Genomic DNA, 21,241 nt, shown 5'->3' on the forward strand with positions numbered 1-21,241 from the left:
ACAGGGTAGGAACCAGCCAGCTAACTAGCTATATTAGTATTAGCGGCTAACAAGATTTATTTTAGTCACAACTTGCTATGAAAAGACAAACTAGCAGACAGTTTGTTTATCTTACTGTCAGTAAACTACTAAGTGAAATTAGAGAATCCTTGTGGAAAGCAGCATGTCACCAACATCTTGTTTCATCCATTTAACCATGCAGACTGCAGTGCTAAGTGAACGGCAAGAAAGTGCTTGTGACTCAGTGGTCTCTCTCGAGTGACAGGGGGCAGGGCTTAGTGTGGAAAGCGTAATGCAGCAGGAGGGAGAAAGACGACTAAAGTAGCAAAACGGTGTAAACACGCGCTGGGAGTTGCGTATTACATTTAACAAACCAAACTTCGAAAAATAGTTATATTAGGTAAAGTAAAAACCCAAAACAGGGCCGTGCATCAATACCGGTATATAGTAAAATACAGTATACCGCCCAGCCCTACATCAAAGATGGCTCCATAGGACATTTTTGGAAAGACTGATGTAGCCAGCCTAAAGTTTTGGCTCTTAGCCAGACCCTAGCTCAACTCCAACATGGGGGTTTAAAGATTTTATATCAGACCTGGGGCGTGATTAAATGGGTTCATTTCACTAACAAGTCTAATTTCTAAACATGATATGATGCTGATTAACTAATGCTGTGCAATGATTTGAGGGTTGGAGAAGAATCCATCATAGTCCTCTAAACTGGCTACCTTGGAAATCTTTTGCCTACGTAGAACAATATTCAACATCTTTCTCTCAGAAAACCTGTTCTGAAAGGAAACATGGCTAAGCATAAATGCAGTCTAATTTCTAAATAAAATGCCTTTAACAATACAAATTCGAGTTTGTTGCAGCAATATGTATAAATTAAATTCCATTATACCCCAACATCACATGGGGGGAGGACTCATTTAACCACAATGCAGTGGGGCTCATGCATGGCATCTGAGGCCAGATTGAAGCGAGAGGGAGGGATTCAAAGTGAGGTCACATACCGGTATGAGTGAGGCTGTGTCTCTCCAGTTGATAACGCTGAATAAACCTCATGTCACACATGGAACAAGCATACGGCTTCACTCCTAAACACACAGAGCATACAAATAAATATTAGCCATCTTTCTGTTGCAGTTTTATTCTATACATTTGCATGCTCGATTTCCTGCTTTACATCTTAAATAGTATAAACAAATCACTTACAATGAAAAACCATACTTCGATAAAGAGTGTCCTTACCCTTAAGAGTACTAGCAATTACATTCCTCATATCATACTATGCTTTTCTCTAAAGTTAAAAAACAATGTCATCTGGTGATAATCTCTCCCCTTGTTACAGTCAATTATGAGGAACTTGGTTAGAGATCACTGACCAAAAATGTAAAAAATGAAACACATTCTTAATACATAATGACATCACTCTAATATTTGATAACGTGGGGATTTTTCTTTTTAGTGGACAGTAGTTTCCAACAAAGCCTCTTTATTCCATTCACAGATTGAGAAGAGGAAGGGTTTACCAACACAAGGACATTCAACAATGAATTTTCTGTCTAACTTAGCAGTCTAACCATACAAATATTCATAAATGAATAATTTAGCGTGAGCAGCTCCGGTAAAAAAGTACTGAGAGTAAGATGGTAAATGAGCAGACTCATACCCGTATGAGTGAGGCCGTGTCTCGCCAGGTGGTAACGCTGGAAGAACCTCATGTCACACATGGAACAAGCGTACGGCTTCACCCCTATACACACACAGAGCACCAGTCAATACACCCCTATACACACACAGAGCACCAAACTTTTGAATAAATCTAAACCAAGAGTGTACCTGCACCAGTCATGTGAATATAGAAAGGCTTGTTTTAAGAACATCATGCATGTGTTAACTAGGTTTGTATTGTGCCAGACACCAATATATGTATAAAAAAAGTTGGAACTCAGTGGCCTAGTAAAGATAGAGGTTTTAAAGTAGTGGCAGCGGCGCAACTTGTCCAAATAACTTCTATAAACCACTTCTTGGTCTCCATCTGTAGCCAACATATGTGAGATGGGTACGGTGAGAGGACCCATACCCGTATGTTTGAGGCTGTGTCTTGCCAGGTGGTAACGCTGGAAAAACCTCATGTCACACATGGAACAAGCGTACGGCTTCACCCCTATACACACACAGAGCACCAGTCAATACACCCCTATACACACACAGAGCACCAGTCAATACACCCCTATACACACACAGAGCACCAGTCAATACACCCCTATACACACACACAGAGCACCAACTTCAGAAAAGTCTGCATCTTGCCCTTTGATAAGCTAGAGTCCTTTACACACACAAAGAAAGCCAGACATGCCAGAACATTGGCAGCAATTAAACATCACAGCCATGCAAACTTGCACTGACAAAAGTGTTCAACACAGTTGATATACATTCAAAATATGTAAATGGCTATAAAGCAATCTTAAACAAATCACGAGCATACCTCAGTCATTTCAGTATAGAAATATAGCTAATTAATGCACTCTCACTAAAGGGTTGGTTGGGCAATTTACAACGATATTGCCAAGATACTAATCCAGTGAATCCAGAGATATTAACTGAAAGCCAAAAATTGTTTCTTAAACTTTAGTTTGTTGAGGCTACACGCCAGTCTACGCAAGAACATAAGGAACCTGTGAATTGGTGCTTAAGCGCAGCATCAGTGTTTCCAGCCCATTGTAAAAAAAAAATGGTTTAAAGGGCATGGTGTGCAGACTCATACCCGTATGAGTGAGGCTGTGTCTCGCCAGATGGTAACGCTGGAAGAACCTCATGTCACACATGTTGCAAGCGTATGGCTTCACCCCTATACACAAAGAACATCAATATCTTAGCTAGCCGCCGCCGTCTTGGTTTAAAAAAAAATCCACCAAGTTGTCACTGTGATGTCAAGCCTTGTAAGAGAATATACTTTTCTAGCATGATAATAGTATAATGGCTTTCAGCTACAGAACTCTATCTGAAGACACTAAATAATAGAATTTGACAAATACATGGAAGATTGATTTAAAATCATGAAGTATAGTACAAAGCGCCTGAGACTACCAAGATTTAAAAAAATTATACCCAAACTTGAGTTTATGGTCATGTAAAGTACCAGTCAAAAGTTTGGACCCACCTACTCATTCCAGGGTTATTCTTTATTTCAACATTGTTCAATAATAGTGAAGACATAAAAACTGTGAAATAACACACATGGAATCATGCAGTAACCAAAAAAGATTATTCTACAATGTAGAAAATTCAAGGAAAAACCTTGAATGAGTAGGTGTCCAAACTTTTGACTGGTACTGTATGTTAACTCACTTCATTGGGGAAACCTGGTTAGCACTACACTGTTACTCTATGAGGGCTATGGTGATGGGGTGCCTACCCGTATGAGTGAGGCTGTGTCTCGCCAGGTGGTAACGCTGGAAGAATCTCATGTCACACATGTTGCAAGCATACGGCTTCACCCCTATACACACACACGCAGAGTAACAATATATTAGCTAGTGCTCTTATTATATAAAGTGGAACACATACCAATTCCCAAATTACGAGCATACATTTCATTAAAATGTAAGGACTGATTAGGTATACTGCTAGATGTGTAATGTTTGTTGCTATAGTGAGCAATTACTTCCCGATTAAGTCTTAACCTTTGGAGACAAACAATCAGGCATGCATTTAAGGTAAAAACAAAATGTTATTATACCCAATCAAGTTCAATTAACAAAAGCCAAAAGGTCAATTTGGGTTCAACAGCAACAAACGTCAGAATTCTACCACAAAAACGTTAGCTATAAATTAGGAAGTTAACGCTCACATCAAAATAAGTTATATGGCTAAGAACTTGTTTTTATCTACAAAACGTAGAAAATAATCATCAGCCACAATCTGTACCAACTTCAAGCCATTATCAATTACATTTGAGCTATCTAGCCAATGAACAACTACCAGTAAATCATGTACAAGGCTTAGACATCGAGAGAGAGTGAGAGACCATTCCCTCTGTGGGCAAGAGACAGACTTTTTCCACATAAGTCTAATAGTTTCAAACATTTTAAGTGTCAGAATGGTCAAATACATAACTATATAGTATGTCTGCATTTCTACCCACACTACATGGCCAAAAGTATGTGGAAACCTGCTTGTCGAACATCTCATTCCAAAATCATGGGCATTAACATATAGAGTTGCTGCCCCTTTGCTGCTATAACAGCCACCACTCTTCTGGGAAGGATTTCCACTAGATGTTGGAACATTGGAAGCAAGTCCCCGCAGCATTCAGCCACAATAGTATTAGTGAGGTCGGGCACAGATGTTGGGCGATTAAGCCTGGCTCGCAGTCTGCGTTCCAATTCATCCCAAAGGTGTTCGATGGGGTTGAGGTCAGGGCTCTGTGCAGGCCAGTCAAGTTCTTCCACAACAATCTCAACAAACCATTTCTGTATGGACCTCACTTTTTGCATGGTGGCATTGTCATGCTGAAACAGGAAACAACCTTCCCTAAACTGTTGCCACAAAGTTGGAAGCACAGAATCGTCTAGAATGACATTGTATGCGGCAGCATTAAGATTTCCTGGAACTAAGGGGCCTAGTCCGAACCATGAAAAACAGCCCCGGACCATTATTCCTCCTCCACCAAACTTTACAGTTGGCACTATGCAGTCGGGCAGGTAGCCTTTTCCTGGCATCAGCCAAACCCAGATTCGTCTGTCAGACAGTGAGGAGTGATTCATCACTCCAGAGAAGGCGTTTCAACTGCTCCAGAGTCCAATGGCGGCGACACTTCAGCCGACACTTGGCATTGCGCATGGTGATCTTAGGCTTGTGTGCAGCTGCTCGGTGATGGAAACTAATTTCATGAAGCTCCCGACTAACAGTTCTTGTGCTGACGTTGCTTCCAGAGGCAGTTTGTAACTCGATAATGAGTGTTGCAACTAAGGACAGATGATTGTTGCGCGTTACGCGCTTCAGCACTCTTCGGTTTTGATCTGTGAGCTTGTATGGCCTACCAATTCGCGGCTGAGCCATTGTAGCGCCTACGCGTTTCCACTTCACAAAAAAACACTTACAGTTGACCGGGACAGCTCTAGAAGGGCAGGAATTTGACAAATGTCCTTATTGGACAGGTGGCATCCTATAACGATTCCACGTTGAGCGTCACCGAGCTCTTCAGTAATGATCACTCTACTGTCAATGTTCGTCTATGGAGATTGCATGGCTGTGTGCTGGATTTGATACACTTGTCAGTAATGAGTGTGGCTGAAATAGTATAATCCTCTAATTTCAATGGGTGGACACATACTTTTGGCCATGTAGTGTATATGAATGCCACAATTTTTGTCCTAGCATAAAGATTTGTCTCGTCGTGAGCTCCTGAGGCTGGCAGACTCACGTAAGATTTACATATTTATTTTACACTCAATACATTTCTACTGAGAGGCTGCTCTATGACAAAACAGGAGTAAAATGGGTCGCTTGTTTTATGTGAGATGGGTATGGAAAGAGGACTCATACCCGTATGAGTGAGGCTGTGTCTCTCCAGGTGGTAACGCTGGAAAAACCTCATGTCACACATGGAACAAGCGTACGGCTTCACCCCTATACACACAGAGCATAAAAATATTAGCTATTCAATCTGCACAGAATGAAAAAAGGTTTTATACCAATTGCAAATTTGTGTCAATTCAAATTAGAGTAAGATTGTTTAGATTTACAAGGATAAACATATGGCCAAATGAACACACACAATACTTGACACTAACCAGGTTCCATCCTACCTTTTTATTCGCGTAAAGTCAGATAAATATCCTAACAGGCCTAATGGAAACATGCTTTTATATGCAAATATTGATATAACCATCATATTGAAGGAAACGTGGAGTGACGCGATGACATGTGCGGCCTTTCCATTTTGATTTGTTGAGAAAGCATGCAGTTTATTAGGCTACAGATTAAATAAATTATGATTACTGCATTGTTGGGATTAGAGTTTACAAGAAAGGCATTTCACTGTATTTGTGCATGTGACATTAAAACTTGATGAAATAAGTTGATGAACTTCACAGGGTGGTGAAAATGCAAGGTGATGAAGTTGATGCTCCTTTCCAATAAATAGAGGGTCTTATTCTGGTGACATGACGATCGATTCTTGGCTGTCGTTTATTTTTATTTGTCAATCTCACTTTTTTGTCCATAATCATCGTGAAGGCCAGGTATGCCCAAACTGGGGTATGCACAATACCATTGGGGGTACTCCAAATAAAAATGTGATTCACATTAAAAAAAATTTAAAAATGTAAATGTAGTGTAGTGTCACCCATTTCTCATTATGGGGTTGTGTGTTGATTGTTTAAAAAAAAAATTTAATTCATTTTTAATTCAGGACCATCAAAGAGGCGCAAATATGATGAGAACTACATTGATTTGGGTTTCACTTATAATTGGAGTAGTGCCTTTCCTCAGCCACAGTGTCTTATATGTGCAAAGGTTCTCTCTCAACTCGGTGAAACCTTCACTCTTGCGCAGACATTTAGAAACAAAACATGGCAATTTGAAAAAAATAAGCCACGGGAATTTGAGCGAGAATAAAGATGACTTTCATGTAGTAAGACATGTATAAAAGCAACAGATACCATAAGAAGGGGCTAGAAGCGTCTTATATGGTGAGCTACCGAGTGGCTAGGACAGGCAAGCCCCATACTATTGTGGAAGACTTAATTCTTCCTGCTGCTGTGGATATGGCTGGGACAATGCTGGGGGAAAAGGCCAAAAAGACTATACAGACAATGACTTCATCAAACAACACTGTTTCACGACACATCAGTGACATGGCAGGAGATGTTCTGAAACAATTACTGCGTCGCACACAGGCCAGTGAATTATATGCGTTACAACTGGATGAGTCAACAGACGTTGGAAACCAGGACAACAGGAGAGGATATTTTTAAAGTACTGGACAGCTTTGTGACAGCAAATGGACTTTGGTGGTCAAGATGTGTTGGTATCTGTACTGATGGTGCAAAAGCCATGACAGAGAGACATTTTTTATTTTATCTTTATTTAACTAGGTAAGTCATTTAAGAACAAATTCTTATTTTCAATGACAGCCTAGGAACAGTGGGTTAACTGCCTTGTTCAGGGGCAGAACCACATATTTTTACCTTGTCAGCTCGGGGATTCGATTTTGCAAAATGTTGGTTACTAGTCCAACACTAACCACTAGGCTACCTGCCGCACATACAGAGTGTGATAACGCGCGTGCAAGCAGTTGCTCCCGACTCCACTTGGGTACACTGCAGCATCCACCGAGAGGGTCTTGCTGACAAGGGAAAGCCTGACAGCTTGAAAAACGTTTTGGACACTACAGTGAAAATGGTTAACTTTATTAAAGCAAGGCCACTGAACTCTCATGTATTTTCTGCATTATGCAATGATATGGGCAGCAACCATGTAACACTTTTACAACATACAGCAGTGCGCTGGTTATCAAGGAGCAAAGTATTGACACTTATTTTTTTTATGAGAGACAAGCTTAAAGTTCTCTTTACTGACCAAAACGTCCCTGACCGCTTGCATGATGACGAGTTTCTCACACGACTGGCCTATCTGGGTGATGTTCTCTCGCCTGAATGATCTGAATCTAGGATTATAGGGACTCTCTGTAACTATATTCAATGTGCTGGACAAAATTGAGGCTATGATTAAGAAGTTGGAGCTCTTCTCTGTCTGCATTAACAAGGACAACACACAGGTGTTTCCATCATTGTATGATTTTTTTGTGTACAAATTAACAAGTTTACAGACAATGTCAAATGTGATATAGCGAAGCACCGGAGTGATTTGGGTGCGCAATTACGCAGGTACTTTCCTGAAATGGATGACACAAACAACTGGATTCGTTATCCCTTTCATGCCCTGCCTCCAGTCCACTTACCGATATCTCAACAAGAGAGCCTCATCGAAATTGCAACAAGCGGTTCTGTGAAAATGTTATTTAAATCAGAAGCCACTGCCATATTTCTGGATTGGGCTGCACTCAGAGCACCCTGCCTTGGCAAATCGCAATGTTAAGACACTGATGCCCTTTGCAACTACATACCTATGGGAGAGTGGATTCTCGGCCCTCACCAGCATGAAAACTAAATACAGGCACAGACTGTGTGTGGAAAAGGATTTAAGACAGACTCTTTCCAATACAACCCAAAATTGCAGAGTTATGTGCATCCTTTCAAGAACACCCTTCACATTAAATTGTGAATAACTCACCACAGGTTTCGATGTACAAATAAGGTTTTATATGCAAGATGGTTAAGAGCAAAATTATTGATTATTATTATATTATTATTTGTGCCCTGGTCCTATAAGAGCTCTTTGTCACTTCCCACGAGCCGGGTTGTGACAAAAACACTCACTCATTCTTATGTTTAATAAATGTATCGTATAGTGAGAGCGCGCTGCCCCTGGTGCAGCTGGAGGTTGAATGTTTGAAGGGGTACGGGACTATAAAAGCTTGGGAACCACTGATGTAGGCAATACGTTGCTAAATACCAATACCAGAGTGGGAACACTCGCTATATAATGGAACATTTTCGGTGAGAAAACCATCAGTAGAGTTGAAAATGCGATGGAAACCCATTTAACTTGTATTTATTTTATTTGGTACATGGGAACATCTCTTTTGGGAAAATGTGCATATTATATTTAAGCAGATTTTTTTATATGTCATGAAAATCTGTCGCCAATTGGATGAAGAAATGTGGATCATAAGCTAGGTTAAGTACAAAATGTATCTGGATTTTGATCAAATGAAAATACCACAAAACAAGATGACTAGAATCTAAAGAAAATAGTTTATTTCAAAATAAAAATGCAAACTTGGAAAGCATAGTTTTCTTTTCCAATATAGGAGATGCTGCAGGCCACTCGTCAAATACTTTACTTACCAATATTACTTAATATCTCAGAAAATCATAGTTTCTTGATATCCATGCTGTAAATTCTATTCAAAATCTCATACCGCAAACAAAAAGCTACTGGTAACTTGCAACACCTTCACCTAGATAAAGCAAAGCATTGTCCTAAAACTGGGATCTTTGACCACAGAAGGCTGCACAATCTACAAACATTTGTACCAAGCAGACCTTTCATTTGTACTATCACTGGTGTTGGGGGAACCATTTGAACATTTGTGATGATAACCCCTCTCCTTCATATAGTTGAGGTGAAAGGAAGTGTGAGCTTTGCTGGAAATTACTGTCCAAATGACAAACACTGAAAACCCTGTATACTGGGGTTCCAGTGCAGCACTACAGATGTAGCCTGTTTAGATAGAGATGGGTATGGTAAGAGGACGCATACCCGTGTGAATCAGGCTGTGTCTCTCCAGGTGGTAACGCTGAATAAATCTCATGTCACATATGCCACAAGCGTACGGCTTCTCCCCTAAATCGAAGAGTACCAGTTTTAGTGAAAGGTCCCCACAAAGAACACCAAAAACGGTGAATGAAAATCTGACACTAGACAAGGAGGCCATCTCATATTCTTAAAAACACCAGTCACTTAATCCAAACTGGTGTTTCTGCTGGCCTTATGTATTTCTAACTGTATTAGCCAGGCATTTTAAACATCTCCCTAACTGGTAATGGAGAACCTCCAGAAGTTAGCTGGCCATTGTGGTCTTGACACATACCTGTATGAATGAGGATGTGTCTCTTCAGGTGATATCCACTCCTAAATGCGCCATAACAGTGATTGCAGATGAAGTTTTTCTGCACTTTAGATATTGGACAGTTACCATTCTCATCCACAACAACCACCTATGCAGGATAGGGCAGAATAGAGGCTCGTCAAAAAAAATGTAGGCCTAAATACACCACACAGACAAAAACTCAAAGATACACATCTACTAAATCATCACTACAAGTATGACTTCACTTTTGTATAGAAGGAAACATATGATACATTGGTTTATTCAGTATGAGAAAAGCTAGTACTGTCCAAATAGTCCTGGTTAAAAAGGTAATACATTATTTCTAGCTCCTTATAAAAAATAAAAAAAAGAGTTGACCATTTAAATGACAAAGTACCCAAAACCTAGAGAAGGGTTAACCCCTCCCACCCCCATATGTTACTGCTCCCCCTCTCTCACACAATAACAGTTGTGTTCCCCTCCCCCTCTTTCCTCTCCAGAGAACCCCATCTCCTCTCCACTCCTCCCCCCACACAAACAAAATATGTGCACTCAAAGGCACCAACTCAGCTAGAGACAAAAGTCAGTCTTATACACATAGAAGCACACAGAGAACCAAACGCCCACAGACGTGCACACAAACACACTTTCAGTCTGTTTTTATAACACAATCCCTCTGAAACACAGAAAAGAGTCCATTTTGCTTTAAAAATTCAGAGGCACTGACCTTCCCTCCCCTCCCGTCTTGCTCTCTCACTTTACAGGGCGTTCCTGACTTCCTGTTCTTCTTTTTCAGCTGCATGTCTTCGTTGGCCCTCATTTCCTTCTCGTCCAGCAGGCGGGGTGTGTGGAAGTCGCCCTCCTTCCGGATAAGCTGGGGTGCACAGACAAGAGGGAAAGAGGGCTTTGAGTCAGCCTGACCTGACTTTTTTTTGATAGCCTGGAACGTACAAATAGAAATTACCGTACAGAAATAAAACAATAAAGAATATATTCCTTGCTTTCTAAATAAAATAAAATAAAATGTGAAGGACAGGATTTTTTAGAATCCTTTATGGGATTATGCTGGGAAACGAAAAATAATGAACAGTAAAAATAAAAAAAGCTTTGTCAAAAAACAGAAGGTAAACTCCCTTCATGCCTACTTTTCAATTGCTGTACATATCTGGCAGCCTCTTTAAATCATTACTGAAGACTATGATTTAGGTATATTAGCAGCCCACAGTAAGAAAGTGCTTGACCTACATAAATGCAAGTTACTGCTGAGACCTAGCCAATGTGAAATATGTCAATTTCTCATTTGTTGTTCTTTCAGCGAGTGACAATGACAAACAACAAAGTCCCCTCCTCCCCCTCTGCAGTGCCCCGGCAACCTCCTAACCAGGGGTGGACAGCTCATTCCAGATGGCAGGATCATGTGGCTCTGAGGACCGCGGTCTGGGCCATCCCTCTGGGGCGGTGGTCCATGGCCGAGCGGAGCCATCATCTTCTTGGGCGGACCGGCCATGGAGCTGGCCTGCATCAGGGCCATACTGGAGAGAACAGCCTCACAGCCAAGCAACCCCGCCTGGGAACAGAACCGAGCCTGAGTCAGGAAAATCCACTATCAGACATTTAGAAAATACATAGTGAGCTCATTTGTTGTTTTGGCTCTGTACTCCAACACTTTGGATTTGAAATAATACAATGACTATGAGGATAAAGTGCAGACTGTCCACTTTATTTTAAAGGCATTTTCTTCTATATTAGGGTGAACCGTTTAGAAATTACAGCACTTTTTGTACCTAGTCCTCCCCATTTTAGGGGACCATAAGTATTTGGGACAAATTCACGTGTATAAAGTAGTAAAAAGTTTCATATTTGGTCCCAAAGTTAGAAGCACAAATATAATACCACCAAGACATGCTAACCTCCCACCATTGCAATAACAGGGGAGGCTTTCATTTTTGGTGAGTGTATGGTATATTTGTGCATCTAACTTTCACTCATTATTCTGCGCTTCTTCAGGTCAATCTGTTATCATGGTAGCATCCGCATTACTATATTAGTCTTCAGAAACATTCTATTCTTATTTATAATAAAAGTGACTCCAAAATGCCAATATAAATTTATGATAAATAATGTATTAGGCACAAAATCATCTGAAACAAACAAAACAGCAAATGCATCCAACATGTTTAGAATCACAAGCTTGATGTAATCATTGAGTACTAGGAATATGGGACCAAATACTAAAACTTGACTACTTTAATACACAAGTGAATTTGTCCCAATACTTTGGGGGGTGGGGGGGAGACTATGTACAAAAAGTGCTGTGATTTCTAACTGGTTGACCCGATATGGATGAAAATACCCTTAAATTAAAGCCGACAGTCTGCACTTTATCCTCAGTCATTGTGTTGAAGTACAGAGCTAAAACAACGTGTCACTGTTCCAATAGGTTCGGAGCTCACTGTATAAACAGAACCAGTCTGGATGTAGAGAGGAGCTAAACAAAGGAGAAAACAAAAACTCAACACTTCCAGAGGCTGAGTTAGCTACACCAGAAACTGTATGAAACACAATGATAAACGATATCAAATACTTCTTCAAACAGAGAACCTTTTATGACGACAACATCCTGAGTGACAAAAGATAAATGTAGCCTAACAGTAGGCATGTTGGTTGTAGAAATTTTAGATTTTTTGTTGGAAAACAAACCCATTTCATATGATCGCGGACTGAGCTGCTGGGCAGATGTGACATTGCAGTGGGAACGGTGTATGTGAGGGCGGGGACGGGGGCGGGGACAAGGTCATCCAGGAATCCGTCAATCAGGATGGTCAGTCTGGTGGGAGGCCACACCCACCTCACTCATCTAGCACTAAAACTGAAGAAGAGGACGATGTGGACAAAACATGAAAACGCATTCAATAATAATGAAGAAAAAAATGTTTAAACGCTAAAACCTGCAGTGAATCAAATTGTAACTACTCCAAATCACACAACACCCAATTCTTACTCAAAAACAAGCATCGCCATAATAACTGTAGACAGTCCTTTGGTTAACTCCTTGTTTGCCTTTGTCACCAAAGGGGTATCCTACAAAGCAAGCTAGATCTACTCAGAGTTTTCTAAAGCTAACCAGCTTCAGTTAGCATCACATTCCATCTCAGGACTCATCTGTATTACGATGGTGCATATCGCTCGTCCGCCTGCCGCTAACTCTAGCAGGCTTGTAACTGCGCATGCATGTAGCACTTGGCTTGTCGAACGCCAAAATCTTAAATGATACAACGCTGAAACATCAATCCATGGACGAGTCAATGCCACAATTTCATTTGTGCCGAAATCAAAATGAAAGAAAAAAGTTCTTGCAAATTCAGCAGGCTATGGTGTGAAATAGGCTTTTAGAAGTGCTGTCTTTATTTTATTACTACTTATTGTTAAAATGCCGACTTGTGTGCTTATCAATGCACAACCACAAGCCCCCTTCCCCACTCCTAATGACAAAATAATCGAGTCATACAAACGAGTTTCTGTGCATTAAGTTTAAAATGCATTCTGTCATTACTAAATATGTAATGTGATATTAACATTATTTTTTAACAAACATTTGATTAATAAAATATTTTAAATCCTCAAATGAAGGGGATGATGACAATATTTGCCAGAGGGAGGGAATCTGATTTCATGGTCCTCAACTCGTGGCTCAGTCACTTCAGGAAGTGGAGTCAGCCTGCCCCGGAGCCGGTTAGTTCTGAAGGATTCGTTGCCATAGAAATGTACCTGGCTAAAAAGGTAAGCCACCTTCTTATGACGCGTTATCCTGAGTTAAACTCAGAGTTGACCAAAGTTACCTCGCTAACTTCTCATAACTACTTCGTAGGATAACCCTTTGGTCACTTGGCTATGAATTAAGATTTTGAAAGAGCCGCTCAAGTGTCACACCAACACAACACATCTAGCTAGCTAATACCCAAAATGGGATTCTCAAGCAATTCCAATACAGAACAATACCAATTGTGTACATAAAGATAGCTAACGTTAGCTAGCTGTTGAACAAGTGTGACCACAATAAATCTACAATAAATTTGGGACAAAGAAAGGGCTGATAGCTAACAGATTTGAGAAAAGGGTGCCTCCACATGATTTTAATCACTTTCTGACTGCACCCCTTTTGATTTGAACGAAACCTTTCATACATGTTTACCCATGGTGGAAACAGTAGTCAGAAAGTGACTTTTTGCAACGCAATGCCAAAACATTGAGCGAGGTGCTCAAAGTCGACCGATTTTGCATACCCCACCATACCATGATACGTCCATGTCTTCATCACTGAAAACGATAAACGGTTGAGTTTGATATCATTTCAAAGCTAACAAAACAGGGTTTTCAAAATAGTCGGATTTCTTGAACAAACAAAATGTTTATAAATTGAAGCTTTATTACATTTCTCATTTTCACAAATGTTGTAGCTTCGACCCTATTTGACATCATCTTAAGTGTTTGTGTTGTGCCCGTCATTGGTTGAGACAGTATACTCTTGAATTCAAGGTGGGTGTTATTGCAAACATAGAAATGAATTCCAAAACCGGACCACTCTCTTCAGACAGCTGAAATTTAGCTGATACACCATTGACATTTAAATTGTACTGAAACTTGAAACTTTGCAAGTAGTGCCAGAAAGATGGACGCCGCTCCACCCACTGTCGAATGTGAACTTCAAAAGGGTTTGTCTATTCTATTATCTATTTCTATGATTTGAATAGGTTTCCTATGATAGATCAAAAATGTAATTTATAACGGATATTCCCACTCAAGTCAACATTCTATGATGGGTGGACCTCCTTTGAAAGTTGGAATGTCAACTTTATACACATTTGAGTAAATCTATCAGCCCAAACATGACACCGACCCACCCTGTATTCAAGAGTATACTGTGTCTCAACTAATGGCAGGCACAACAAACAACTCAGATTATGTCATATAGGGTCTTAGCTACAACACACACTGAACAAAAATATAAACATTTCAAACCAATTTTATGTCACATATGCCAAATATAACCTTACAGTGAAATGCTTAATTACAAGCCCTTAACCAACAATGCAGTTAAGAAAAATAAGTGTTAAGTATTTTTTTTTAAATAAAAAGTAACAAATAATTAAAGATCAACAGTAAAATAATAGCGAGGCTATATACAGGGTACCAGTAAAGAGGGGGTACCGGTACAGATCTGGACCCTCTAAAATTATCAGCCGAAATTGTAGCAACCCCTATTACTAGCCTGTTCAACCTCTCTTTCGTATTGTCTGAGATTTCCAAAGATTAGAAAGCAGCCGCGGTCATCCCCCTCTTCAAAGGGGAGACACTCTAGACCCAAACTGCTACAGACCTATATCTATCCTACTCTGCCTTTCTAAAGTCATCGAAAGCCAAGTTAACAAGCAGATTACCAACCATTTCGAATCCCACCGTACCTTCTCCGCTATGCAATCTGGTTTCAGAGCTGGTCATGGGCACACCTCAGCCACGCTCAAGGTCCTAAACGATATCATAACCGTCATCGATAAGAGACAATACTGTGCAGCTGTATTCATCGACCTGGCCAAGGATTTCGACTCTGTCAATCACCACATTCTTATCGGCAGACTCAACAGCCTTGGTTTCTCAAACGATTGCCTCGCCTGGTTCACCAACTACTTCTCTGATAGAGTTCAGTGTGTCAAATTGGAGGGCCTGGTGTCCGGAGCTCTGGCAGTCTCGATGGGGGTGCCACAGGGTTAAATTCACAGACCGACTATTTTCTTTGTATACATCAATGTCGCTCTTACTGCTGGTGATTCTCTGATCCACCTCTACGCAGACGACACCATTCTGTATACTTCTGGCCCTTCTTTGGACACTGTTAACTACCCTCCAGAAGAGCTTCAATGACAACTCTCCTTCCGTGGCCTCCAACTGCTCTTTAATGCAAGTCAAACTAAATGCATGCTTCTCAACCGATCGCTGCCCGCACGACTAGCATCACTACTCTGGCCGGTTCTGACTTAGAATATGTGGACAACTACAAATACCTAGGTGTCTGGTTAGACTGTAAACTCTCCTTCCAGACTCACATTAAGCATCTCCAATCCAAAATTAAATCTAGAATCGGCTTCCTATTTCGCAACACATCCTTCACTCATGCTGCCAAACATACCCTCGTAAAACTGACCATCCTACCGATCCTCGACGATGTCATTTACAAAATAGCCTTCAACACTCTACTCAACAAATTGGATGCAGTCTATCACAGTGCCATCCGTTTTGTCACCAAAGCCCCACATACTACCCACCACTGCGACCTGTACGCACTTGTTGGTTGGCCTTCGCTTCATACTCGTCGCCAAACCCACTGGCTCCAGGTCATCTACAAGTCTTTGCTAGGTAAAGCCCCGCCTTATCTCAGCTCACTGGTCACCATAGCAGCACCCACCCGTAGCACGCGCTCCAGCACGTATATCTCACTGGTCACCCCCAAAGCCAAATACCTTTTTTGCACTATTGGTTAGAGCCTGTAAGTAAGCATTTCACTGTAAGGTCTGCACCTGTTGTATTCAGCGCACGTGACAAATAAACTTTGATTTGAATGCAAATAGTCTGGGTAGCCATTTGATTATCTGTTCAGGAGTCTTACGGCTTGGGGGTAGAAGCTGTTAAGAAGCCTTTTGGACCTACACTTAGCGCTCCGGTACCGCTTGCCGTTCGGTAGCAGAGAGAACAGTCTATGACTAGGGTGGCTGGAGTCTGACAATTTTTAGGGCTTTCCTCTAACACCGCCTGGTACAGAGGTCCTGGATGGTAGGAAGCTTGGCCCCGGTGATGTACTGGGCCGTAAAGTGTTGGTCCCATGTTTCATGAGCTGATACAAATAAAATCCCAGAAATGTTCCATACGCACAAAAAGCTTATTTCTCTCAAATTGTGTGCACAAATGTGTTTACATCCCTGTTAGTGAGAATTTTTCCTTTGCCTAGATAATCCATCCACCTGACAGGTGTGGCATATCAATAAGCTAATTAAACAGCATGATCATTCAGAGGTGCACCTTGTGCTGGTAACAATAAAAGGCTACTCTATAATGTGCAGTTCTTTCACACAACACAAGGCCACAGATGTCTCAAGTTTTAAGGAAGCGTGGAATTGGTGTGCTGACTGCAGGAATGTGCACCAGAGAAGTTGTCAGAGAATGGAATGTTCATTTCTGTACCATAAGCTGCCTCCAACATAAGTTGTAGAGAATTTAGCAACCAGACTCACAACCACAGACCACATGTAACCCCGCCAGCCCAGGACCTCCACATCCGGCTTCTTCACCTGCGGGTGGGGGGGGGTATTTCTGTCTGTAATAAAGCCCTTTTGTGGGTAAAAACTCTTTCTTATAGGCTGGGCCTGTCTCCCTCCCTGTCTCCCCAGTGGGTGTTACCACATTCCAAGACCCACCCATGGCTGCACCCCTGCCCAGTCATGTGAAAACCATAGATTATAGCCTAATTAATTAATTTCAATTGAAATAATTCCTTATATTAACTGTAACTCAGTTAAAAAAAAATGTATTGCATGTTGCATTTATATTTTAGTTCAGTATATATGAACACATAAAAAACAGATAACGGTATAGCTTAAAATGTCAATTTTATTAGACAACAAAAGTTTGACAATTCTGTCTGTAAGCTTTCAAATGATTTCAATCTCAACCGTTTCAGTGATGAAGACATGGGTTTCGTGGTAGGGTGGGATATGCAAAATGAGTTAAAGTTAAATGGCAATTGCGGTCAAAAACTAGATTTTTCTGCGTTTTAAAGGGTTGGTTGTTTAGCAATAAAACCAACAGGTGTGCAACTATGGGGCAAAACAGACAGAGGCATAGACTGTTGAGAACATGTAAACTATATTTGGTCTCCAAATGTTTATTGAAAACCAACACATTTGCACAGCGAGCACTCGTCTCAAATACATTGTACAGTTACTGGGTTAGTTAGCGAATTTGTCATATTAGCACAGGCATCAGTCAAAACGCCTCAAAGCATGGTATCATTAAGCAATAAGGCCTGAGGGGTGTGGTATATGGCCAATATACCACACCTAAGTGCTGTTCTGAAGCACAACACAGAGTTCCTGGATACAGCCCTTAGACGTGGTATATTGGCCATATACCACAACCCCCCCGAGATGCCTTACTGCTATTATAAACTGGTTACCAACGTAATTTGAGCAGTAAAAAAATAATGATTTGATATACCACGGCTGTCAGCCAATCAGCATTCAGGGCTCGAACCACCTAGTTGATAAATAAACAGTTATTTTTACTGCTCTTATTACGCTAGTAAACAGTTTATAATAGCAATAAAGCATCTTGGGGATTTGTGATGTATGGCCAATATACGCATAAGGGCTGTGGCCAGGCAGTCCGCGTTGCATAAGAACAGCCCTTAGCTGTGGTATATTGGCCTTATTGCTTAAATATACAATGAGCTGAAACAAGCCACCTAAGATTCCCCACAAGGCAGCTTCTTGTCGTTGTTGCTAGCTATCTGAACATCAAAAATCATAACGCACGCCTACCCGGGCACGTCATTGTCGTGACGTTGTCGGCCAACCCGTCTATACATTTCCAAACTATGAGGATGGAATAATACTGTGAAGATGACAATAATGCCCTTTAAGTACAAGAGCTGCTTAAAACGACTGCCTGAAATGTCGGTTGGTTGGAATTTTGGCCAGGTAAAATGAGATCATAGACCAATAAGAGAGTTAGTTCCAACCCTCTCTGCCAATAACAGCTAGTTTTCCCCTCCCTACTCAGAACACTCCCAGACAATCCTAGCAAAATGATTACTTTAGAAATTGCTCTTTGCTAAGAAGCTATTTTTCTTTTTGAACATTTTAATTGAAGACAATCACAGTAAGGTACTTAATCGTTACCCAAAAAATATTTGATATAGACAAAAACGAATGCAATGGACATTTATGCACCGCTATCTCCTGAACGTTTTGTCATTCAGGGTCAATAAGTCACTTTCTGACCACATACCATGGGCAAATATATATGGAAGGTTTTGTTCAAATCAAAAGGGGTGCAGTCAGAAAGTGATTTTAATCATATGGAACGACCCCATAGCCAGATAGTTGAAAAACATTTTACAAATGAAACCAATGGCACCCATAGCCGGCAAGCTAATGATCCAAGAGAAACCTCAAAAATATATTTTACCAACCATTGTTAACACTACATAAATATTTAATTTCGCAGGTGCTCTAACAGAACCACTGCATCAGCAACCTCTTGATACACTAGCAGCTGATTATCATAACAGATTATTACAAATAGTAAAGTTAGCTGGCTATTTTCCCTGGCTGCACTGCAGCGAGGTAACGTTAACGGGGCAAGGTTATTGACCATCAAGTAGTGTGAAAAACATGCTAGTTAACTGTTACGGTAGAAATACTACTTGATGTAATATTTAATTGACTAACCCAAAAATGTAAAGTATTTCCTCATAACTCACGGAAACAAAACAGAGCGAATACGCGCTAGCTGTTTCGGGCTAACATAACGGCGTTACCGTTGGCCTCCACGCACATCAAATCGTACAAACTTGAGTTGCCATCCATCTACAAATCGAAATATGATATCGCTAGGCAATTTCGATGTGATTAGATCCGGATAAATACAGCTAGTTACATAAAATAACAATTCGAGGATTGCAATCAAACGAGGCACAAGACTGAGCAGTTACAGCAAGATTTCGCGATAAATAGGGAATGGTCGATGCGTACTGTAGTTAGCTACCGTTCTCCCCCTCCCCTGTTGTCTACGCTAACACAAGTCGTGTCACTTCTTTTTTGCTTAGAGGCGGAGGCCGAATTTGGCAAATATCGTCTGATACACGACTAAACATACAAAACATTGGTGATATTCAAACGTAATTTTTTGTTATTTACCTTTAATTTTCCTCGTCTGTCGTGGCTCGTCACCCGAGTTCCAATTTCTTTCAGTTTACAAACACAGGAAACGCCACCGGATGTGCTCCCTGAGGAGAATCCTGCTATGTGATTGGAGAAAATGGGTATACACGTCTGCCATGTTGGTGAATGTGAAAACGTTACTCCATTTTAGTTGGTATCAATTAGCTGCCTCAACTACAGATAATTTCAGTTTAGAACGGGATTATTTTTGCCTCAACATTGCCTGGATTCATGCACGTTGATTTTCTTCCACAAAAACATGATTTTCAGCCTTTGCCCTTCCCAAAAACATCATCAGGCTTAGGCTATGCTAAAACATTGGAGTTCCAATAGGATGTGTGAATCAAAGCATGTAATTTCCAATTTTGTAACTGATAACTACAATAATATATTCCCTTTAGTAGACACTTTTGTCCAAAGTGACTACAGTCATGTGTGCATACATTTACACAGGGGTAGTCCAGGGAATCAAACACACTACCTGTCATTGAAATCACCTACCAACTGAGCTACAGAGGATGACAAAAGCATTGGCTTTAGAATGTTACAATTTTCTTTGACCAATGCATAGCCTAGGGGAGAGTGTGGTAAATACATTTTTTACATTCAGCATCACTGAATAGTACTCTAGTATTCTTTCTAACAAAGACATCTATATATATTTCAGGATGTTGTGTATCCCTAGAAATAATCAGAATTCATGTAAACATAACAGTTTTGAAAACAGCTTGTCCAAAAAACACTTGTCTCTTGGCACAATTTACCCCGGTTATGGGCTAAATTGAGTCGCAGGACAGGGTAAATTAAGCCGCCTACAAATTTCTGTTATGAATGAAATATTATATTTCATTTGCACACGCTGTATATAGACTTTTTCTATTGTATTATTGACTGTATGTTTGTCTATTCCATGTGTAACTCTGTGTTGTTGTTTGTGTCGCACTGCTTTCCTTTATCTTGGCCAGGTCACAGTTGTAAATGAGAACTTGTTCTCATCTAGCCTACCTGGTTAAATAAAGGTGAAATAAAAAAAATGTAATAAAAAATGACCACCTTTTTAAAACCATGTCTATCTTTATTTCCCAAACACAATTCACTTACTCTTACCTTATTCCCATTGGCTCAATTTACCTACCAGTGTTTTTTACCTAACTTGCTTTCCACTTTTTCAATGTGGTTTCTTCCTTCACAGACTCCAAGAAATTATTACCTCTTCCTAAATATTTGTTCAAATGATACCTTTGTGTAGGCTATGGTTTCCTATAAACAAGGGTGGCTCAATTTACCCCTTTGGCTCAACTTTCCACACTCCTCCCAACTCCAGTGACTTGCCTAGTTAAATAAAGGTAAAAAAAAATATATATTTTTAAAAGTCTAGGTAAAGCCCTACCTTATCTCAGCTCACTGGTGGTTGTGGTTCTATCTAACTCCGCATTCTCTCAAGATGCTGAAATAAATAAATCAGATAGACCTATTTGAAGTCCCCATATTGTGACTGTCGAATTTGTATTGTGCCTCA

At 40.5% G+C, this 21,241-nt stretch overlaps 1 protein-coding gene across 50 annotated transcripts in view; it reads right to left on the bottom strand.

Annotated features, from left to right (window-relative positions):
- The window catches only part of LOC106583293 (gastrula zinc finger protein XlCGF58.1), a 38,396-nt gene extending 18,578 nt beyond the window's left edge, over positions 1-19,818 (bottom strand). For 41 of the 50 annotated variants that reach the window (XM_045705550.1, XM_045705539.1, XM_045705541.1 and 38 more), the window contains exons 1-12: positions 19,699-19,818; positions 12,431-12,599; positions 11,112-11,297; positions 10,458-10,604; positions 9,731-9,857; positions 9,400-9,483; positions 5,557-5,640; positions 3,425-3,508; positions 2,774-2,857; positions 2,087-2,170; positions 1,673-1,756; positions 1,014-1,097 (exon numbers count right to left, since the gene is read on the bottom strand). In XM_045705550.1, coding sequence (XP_045561506.1) covers positions 1,014-1,097; positions 1,673-1,756; positions 2,087-2,170; positions 2,774-2,857; positions 3,425-3,508; positions 5,557-5,640; positions 9,400-9,483; positions 9,731-9,857; positions 10,458-10,604; positions 11,112-11,297; positions 12,431-12,475 — 1,093 coding nt within the window. In that variant the 5' untranslated portion in view covers positions 12,476-12,599; positions 19,699-19,818. The remainder of the gene's footprint in view (positions 1-1,013; positions 1,098-1,672; positions 1,757-2,086; positions 2,171-2,773; positions 2,858-3,424; positions 3,509-5,556; positions 5,641-9,399; positions 9,484-9,730; positions 9,858-10,457; positions 10,605-11,111; positions 11,298-12,430; positions 12,600-19,698) is intronic. The other 9 variants (XM_045705516.1, XM_045705521.1, XM_045705518.1 and 6 more) reach the window with 9 other exon arrangements.
- Positions 19,819-21,241: the final 1,423 nt, after the last annotated feature.

Source organism: Salmo salar, chromosome ssa22 (assembly GCF_905237065.1).
Source record: "Salmo salar chromosome ssa22, Ssal_v3.1, whole genome shotgun sequence".
Taxonomy (NCBI): Eukaryota; Metazoa; Chordata; class Actinopteri; order Salmoniformes; family Salmonidae; genus Salmo; species Salmo salar.